General features: G+C 39.1%; 1 protein-coding gene and 1 pseudogene across 1 annotated transcript; both read right to left on the bottom strand.

Moving 5' to 3' along the window:
• Positions 1-4,992: 4,992 nt before the first annotated feature.
• On the bottom strand, positions 4,993-5,489 carry LOC122703758 (60S ribosomal protein L10-like). The gene has a single exon (XM_043918216.1). The coding sequence runs from the start codon at positions 5,455-5,457 to the stop codon at positions 5,047-5,049; it is 411 nt and encodes a 136-aa protein (XP_043774151.1). The 5' UTR covers positions 5,458-5,489; the 3' UTR covers positions 4,993-5,046.
• LOC122704152 lies at positions 5,408-5,524 on the bottom strand (annotated as a pseudogene).
• Positions 5,525-8,216: the final 2,692 nt, after the last annotated feature.

The raw sequence follows: 8,216 nt of genomic DNA, 5'->3' as shown, positions 1-8,216 counted from the left end.
TAAGTATAATGATAAGTATAAGAACGAATCATAACACGAATGCTAATGGTTTTATGGGAACACCAAACTTTATATGCTATCATCAGCCCCAGCAAAGTCAGACACATTCAGTTAGTCACTTCATGTGTTACTGCTCTTACCCCTCTCTGACCGTTCAACAAATGTTTATAATAATGTACCTTTTCAACCTGAAGTTGTGGTGGGCACTAAAGATACGAAGATGAATAAGACACCATCACAGCTCTCTCTGGATCCATGTCAGTGTGTATATCTATATAGGTGTGTGTTTCTTTTTTTTTGACCAACATGTGGCATGTAGGATCTTAGCTCCCTGACCAGGGATTGAAACCCTGCAGTGGAAGCGTGGAGTCTTAACCACTGAACCATGAGAGGAGTCCAAGTACTTATATTTTAGAGAAGGCTAAGGCACATGGTTCTTTTCCTCCCATGGACTTACGTGATATTTCATAAAACAGTGAGGAAGGTAATATGGGGAAAGAGAAATCCTCTGCTCCTGAAATCACATTGCCTATTCAAAGGCTGAAACTGTCAGATAAAATCTTCACCCAGCACCATTACTTCCCACTTACAAAATCAGAGCATTAGAAACTGTAATTAAAGGCAAACTTCAATTCTCATTAATAAGCTATTAATAATGAATGTGTTTTGCTAAGTTAATGTTTATAAGGTCCCTATACCAAGTTTGAGCCATAAAATAATACCATTTATCAAAGTAGTTTTACTCATAATAATTTAGGTTTAATCCAAACAAATTTAAAAGCTATGTACATGAAGGTGCTCACATTATCTATATCTGAGAGCGGGGAATCATTTACATAAATTATGATTGTCAAATAGATAAAATGAGGAATAACTCTGAGAATCTTGTTACAAAAAAGGATGTATTATTTAACAGTTTTGAAAAGCATAATACAAATGTGTGTGTATGTACAAGGGTTTCTTAATCTTGGGACTACTGACATTTTGGACTGGATCATTCATTTTTTTGAGAGGGGCCTATACTTTGTAGTATGTTTAGCAGCATCCCTGGCTTCTACCCATGAGATGCCAGTAGTGCACTCCTGCCCCTAGTAAAGACAATCAAAAATGTCTCCAGACATTTCCAATTGTCTCCCGGGGGAGTGGGAATCACCTCTTGTTGAGAATCCTTATTCATATATGATGAACTACATATATAGTATATATTTCTGTGATCACAGTTATGTAAAACATATGCACATAGAGACAAAGCTGGAAGGAAATTTGGAAGATTTTTAAAAGCATTTTTAATAGGATGATGAAGTTTCTGAAGCTTTTAAACATTCTCTTTAATATTTTTGAAATGAAAATATTAAGAGTGTTAAAATTAAGGACTGTTATGATTTACAAAATCTTCTAAGGAATTTAAATCTTTAAAGATTATTATATTGATACATTTCACTATTAGAAATAATGTTTATCTCCCCACTACAAACATATCATCAAAAGAAACTTTATTTAGATGGTTACAAAATCATTTTTAAAAAACTCATAAAGCCAAATTGATATGTGATTCAGATGAGGAAGAAGGACACAATGACTCATTAATACTGGATGTGACTCTTATTCTGCAGAATGCTTCTTGAGTTAGTCCACATTCAGAGTTGTCACAATTTCAAAGGAAAGGAACTTCATACAAGAAAAAAGTGAACTCAGAATTATTCCATCACCAATCTCCATCACTGGATTTGAGTAAGAACTTAATATATGTTTGACTTCAATGAGAAAGTTACTGAAAACATTTTGACAATGCCCAATTTTGTAAAAAAAAAAAAAAAAAAAGGTATTAGGGATTATAGCATATAACACTTGCAGAATAAATGGGGAAACAATGGAAACAATGACAGACTTCATTTTCTTGGGCTCCAAAACCATTGCAGATGGTGACTGCAGTCATGAAAATAAAAGATGCTTGCTCCTTGGAAGAAAAGCTATGACAAACCTAGACAACATATTAAAAAGCAGAGACGTCACTCTGCTGCCAAAGATCTATATAGTCAAAGCTATGGTTTTTCAAGTAGTCACATATGAATGTGAGAGTTGGACCATAAAGAAGGCTGAGTGCCCAAGAATTGATGCTTTTGAACTGTGGTGTTGGAGAAGACTCTTGAGAGTCCCTTGGACTGCAAGGAGATCAAACCAGTTAATCCTAAAGGAAATCAGTCCTGAATACTCATTGGAAGGACTGATGCTAAAGCTGAAACTCCAATACTTTGGCCACCTGATGCGAAGAACTGACTCCTTGGAAAAGACTCTGATGCTAGGAAAGATTGAAGGCAGGAGGAGAAGGGGACAACAGAGGATGAGATGGTTGGCATCACTGACTCGATGGTCATGAGTTTGATGGGCATGAGTTTGAGCAAGCTACAGTAGTTGGTGATGGACAGAGAAGCCTGGCATGATGCAGTCCATGGGATTGCAAAGAGTTGGACATGACTGAGAAACTGAATGAACCGAACTTACAGTGTTCATTCTATCATTTAATGGAAATGAGCCCAAGAAATAGAACTTCCATTTATGAATGTGTGCTGAGCAACACGGCCAGTATAGAACATAGAACAAAGAGTGTAGGCTATTCAACCACTGTAGGATTAGGAAAGAATAAGACTATTGTCATCATTTACATAGCCATTCTGTTCCCCGCTCCATTACTACGGGATGATTAAAAGCTAATTTTGGAAGTCTCAATGACATTATTCTGAAAAGCATTCTATCTGAAAAGCAGGTGATCCATCCAGTGGACCTCCACTTTGGCAAAGAGAATGATGGTTCTGGGGCATATATTTGAATCTGTAAACAAACAAAGGTGTTGGCTGGCGGTTTGGGTGACTTGAAAACTGAGAAAGAAAGGAAAAGAGAGCAGATTGTGAACAAGAATCTGTCAGACCCAAGTAACAAAGAACAGAGTGGACTGGGGATATCGTCTTCATTTCTGCATGAGTGGAGCAAAGCAAGTACAATAAGTGCTGTGTGGAATTCAGCAGACAAAAAGCAGAATTTATCTGGTGAGTTCCAGCAACAGGGTTGGTGACTCCTTCAAGCAGATTTTGAACAAGGGACTTCCACCAGGAGATTAGAACAAGACAGGAAATGAGCAGATTTATTCCTAAGTGCGTGCAAAATACCCAGTCACAACTCCCAAATTAACTGGTGAAGATTTTGTGAGAGGAAGTTATTGTAGTCTTTTGGGTACGCGTTTATTATTGATGTGACTCTTTTGGTTCCCATAGGCTAATAGGTATGAGAACATTCAGACTATATCTGATTAATAAAAAATATCTTGCAGTTCCAGTTTTATATTTGCTAGGTATTCCTCACTTTATAAAATAAATACTTCAGAAAAGTTGGTAAAATTCTTTTTTTCTTATAAGTAACCATTTTTAGGTATAATTTACACACATGAAACCATTATATTCTTTTGCAGTCAGGAAAAAATCAGATTAAAAACTTGATAAGAAGAACATTGAGACGAAGACTAGGTTGAAGTCTGGGCATTGACAAGTCAGTAGGGGCATATTATCTCCTCTAAAATTATTCCTCCTCTGTTAGCCGCTGCCATGGTCTCCATGTTCACAGCTAGCAAGTTTTTAAGCTCATATTTATGAAGCCTAATAAATGAGGCTGTAATAGCAACCTTTCTACAGGTACTATGGTCATCACACTAGGTTAAATTTTACTTAATTATTTCTTAGAACAAGTCAATTCCATGTTTATTCTAAAAGCTTGGAATGTTTTATGTCAAATGACATAATCTCTGTTGGGGACCATGCTTGCTAGCACACAGGATAAGATTCTACTTCACAGGTACTGAGTGAATCTGTAATGGACATCATTTATTTTTAATAGTCTGTTTCCTTCCCTTTAGACTAGCTCTTCTTTCCTGTTAGGAACTCAATGCAGGTATCTTAGTTGGGGCTGAGCTTTGAGGGTCACATGACCATCATCACAAGAGAGCACAAGTGGCCAGATGAGGCCAACCAGAGTTACCCATTTCCTGAGTGTCATTTCTTGTTTCAGAGATGTACCGGTATCCCAGCAGAACATCAGAATCACCTTCAGGAATTTTTCGTCAGAGCTATTGGGAAAGGCTTCCCTCTTTTCTGGATTTGCTAAGCTGGAAGCATAAACATCTGGGACTTGAGAAACCCAGAATGAAACTGCAAGAGATGAGCAGAGCTAGGAGGTAGGGAAACAGCCCTGATGACATCATTTGAGCCCCTGGATCCAGTAATATCTAAAGCCCACTCCGTGTTAACTCCTTTTTCTCTCCTACCATCTGCTCTGAAGCAGTAGGTTCAATTGCTCCAGTCCCAGACTTATTTACCTGAGTTTCCTGCATTGCAGGCAGATTCTTTACTGTCTGAGCCACCACGGATGCCCTTGCCCAGCTCAGCAGGAGTAAAAAGTCTCACTATTTCCCAATCCTGGATTCCTAGAATTTCCTTCAGGCATTTGTGTGAATGAAACAACTGTTGAGACAATTAGAACATGCAAGCACATGATTTATTGTCTTCATTAACTTTGACCAAAGTCAGGGAGAAAGATACCAGGTTGGAATTACCTAGAAGCTCTCTCAAGTCCATAGGGTCTAGATAATCCTTTTCACAAGCAAATTATTTTCTTTATGATACTACCCTTGTATCTGCGGTCAAACACTTCCAATCATTTCCAAAATTCCTCTCTAGATAGTTCCCCAAGGTTCAGCTAGTGAGACTACCTATGACTTTGCCCTACAGTTATTTACTTAATGTGCATGTGGTCTTTGTCATTATGATAAAGAGTATGTTCTATTGCTAGAACTACTGTGGGGAAGGAGCGTACATATCACTTGAGTGAAGCTTGAACCACACCAGACTTATTTCCACTGTGTTCTTCACTGCACTTGCTTTTGTGTTCACAAAAATATAGAAATTCTGCAATTCCTACCTGTTTTTCTTTTTTTTTTTTTTTTGGACAGGAAATAGCATTTATTGGTGAGCGTGATTAAGGAGGGAACAGGGCTGATGCTCATGAGTGCAGGGCCCGCCATTTGTCCAGGGGACCACGATTAGGGATGTATTTGACCCCACAGCCGTCCGGGATGAGTCGCTTTTCTGCCACCATGTTCTCAAATTCATCCGCACTGAACTTGGTAAATCCCCACTTCTTGGAGATGTGGATCTTCTGACAGCCAGGGAACTTGAACTTGGCCTGGAGGAGGGCTTCAATCACATGCTCCTTGTTCTGCAGCTTGGTGTGGATGGACATTATGACCTGGCCAATGTGGACCCTGGCCACTGTGCCCTGGGGCTTTCCAAAGGCACCGCGCATACCTGTCTGGAGTCTAGATTGAGAAACAGCAGGCCAGTCATGAATGGCCACTAGCAAGAGTTGTCTCCAAGGTCCCTTAGGGCTACCTGTACAGGCAACAGGTTGCATACACTACCAAGGAGGCTGCTGTCTGCAGCCATTGCACACCCTACCTGTTTTTCTTGTTTGTCTCCTTCCAAAACTTCTAGCTGACATGTTTACTTTGTCTTGAATTTATTAACTTATTTTACGTATACTAATTAATATAGATAGCTTATGTTCCTCCTATATAATAGATTATTTCTCTGAATTTCTCTTTTAGACCAAAATTGTTCTTTCAGTTCCCTGAATCTCCCAACTGGCATGAGCCAACCAGTTCTTCTTTTGCTTGAGCCTGTTTGCACAGGGTTTCTTTCACTAAAAAGTGACTCAAGGACTTCCCTGGTGGTTCAGTGTCTATACTCCATGCTACCAGTGCAGGGGTTCTGGATTCAATCCCTGGTCAGGGAAATAGATCCCACATCCTGCAACTAAGAGTTCACATGCCGCAACTAAGGATCTCACAAAGCAGCAGTGAAGGTCGAAGATTCCACGTGCCACAACTAAGACTTGGCACAGCCAAATAAATGAATATTTAAAACAACTAAAAAATGACTCAAGCTCCTTCAACAACCTGCTCAACTGTTAAACCTTTCCTGGGAGTTTTTATTCCTACAGCCAATTATTGGGATGCTAACTGTCATAATGCCTGGGATTAAAAATCAAGTTAACTAGATAAAGGAAGAAAGACATGGCAGAGTGACCACACGTCTATTCCTCCTCTCAAGCACCAATAAAATAACAGTAAAGAAATACAAGTTGGAGGGGAAACAGAAACCAAAAATATTCAACAAACTTACAGAAGATGGAAAGTGAATGTAGTAATAACTAAGATAATAGAGCAGAGGAAGTGGAAATCTAAGCATTTCAGAGGGGAATTTCAATGAATGAGCTAATACTGAAAGTCTCAGTGTTTGGAGGTAGCAAGTACCACAAAAGGTGAAGTGAAGATGTGACTTTAAAATTAGTGGGATTGGAGGACAAGTGTGGGAAATGGTTGGATCCCTAGTCCTGGGTCCCCTTCCAACTCTAAGCAGCCAGGTAGATATTCCCGCTCTCTACTCACCACTGCTCAGGAGAATGGATGTTCGTACTCTGGAGAAATTAACCCAAAAGGCTCTGAACTTGGAGACCAAGCCACACACAGGGCAAGGACAAGTCATTGAGTTGAAAACTGGTGTATTGTATAAGAAGCTATATGCTGAACCACAGAAGCCCTAGCCATGTCCCTTTCCTGCTCCCTGAATGCCAGCAACCAAACATATACCTAAAGAATCTGCCTCCCAATGCAGGAGACATGGGTTCCATCCCTGGTCCAGAAAGATCCCACATGCGGCAGAGCAACTAAGCCCATGCACTACAACTATTGAGCCTGCAGTTCTAGAGCCTGGGAGCCACAACGCCTGAGCTGGTGCTCTGCAACAAGAGGAGCCACCACAATGAGAAGCCCGCACACCTCAACTAGAGAGTGCACACCTCAACTCACCACAACTAGAGAAAAGCCTGAACAGCAACAAAGACCCAGCATAGCCAAAAATAAATAAATAAGTTTAAAATAACATCACAATTTCTATAAGAGTTCTCATTGGTGGGTACATGTAATTAATATCTACAGTAAGTTCCAAACATGGCTACAAAAAGCATACAGTAGGCTTAAATGTGAGCCTGTCATTGTGCAAAAATAGCTCCCATACTCATGTGCAACATACTCTGTGATAAAACTTTATTCATTTCTATCTCGTTAGAACTCAAGCTCAAAGCAGGATCTTTGCAAGGATCCTGGCTTTGTTTCTATCAACAGTGCCTAGAACAACAGTTGGAATATAGTAGGGCTCAATAAATATTAATTTAACGAATGACTCTCCTGACTTCCCTCTTTTCTTCTTGCTTTCCTACTCTACCTCCTACTACTTTTGCAGAAGAAAACCACCACATGTCAGGCATATGAGGAACTTGACTGCAAAAGATAGAACTGCTGCCTAGTTCCTATTCTATGCTGTAGTATTTTCACATTGTGCAGCTGGCAAAAGGGTATTTTCAACCATAAAGAGGTAGCTGATGCTTAGAATTGTTTTTACCATACCCCCAAAAATATGATGAAGAAAAAGAATTTGCATAGACTTTATTTACCTCTACTCCTACTACCTGTATAAAGCATGTGGTCATGGTTGTTTATGAATGAAGACATTAGTGACCACTGTCATTGGCAAAGCTCCTGTCTTCTTTACGCTGAATGTTTAAGGAGGGAATAGAATGGTGAAGATAGAAGGTCATTTAGGACACAGGTCTGAAACAGTGCATTTTTAAAGTCACTTTGATGTAACCAGGTCAGAATTGCCGTATATAAATGTGAAATCACTATTTTAAAAAAGCTCCAAGTATGAATGCAATAGACACACTTAACTTTGGCCCACCCCTATCAGAACTATTATTAAGACACCATTTCCAAATTTAATGATGACTTTTTTGGAACTGAGAATAACATCCTGTTTATTTATTTTTTGTTAGTTTTTTTATTTATATAGTCCCTCCTCAATCAGAGTCTAATATATACCAGATCAAGAATAGCATAATCATGAGGTGTACAGAAAATAGAAGTATCTATACTTTAGTGTAAAACAGTGTTTCTCACCATTTTTAAAAAACTTTTCTCCTTTTTCTATAAATATTGATACAAAAATGCCAGGTCTAACAAACTCATTTTCCTGAATTTCCCTAGCCATCTGATGGCTAAGACTCACTCCTTTTGCTATATGGGGACATGGGTTCAATCCCTGGTAGAGGAATTA

The sequence above is a fragment of the Cervus elaphus genome, chromosome 11 (genome assembly GCF_910594005.1).
Source record: "Cervus elaphus chromosome 11, mCerEla1.1, whole genome shotgun sequence".
Classification (NCBI taxonomy): domain Eukaryota; kingdom Metazoa; phylum Chordata; class Mammalia; order Artiodactyla; family Cervidae; genus Cervus; species Cervus elaphus.
This window is presented reverse-complemented; position numbering and strand designations above follow the sequence as displayed.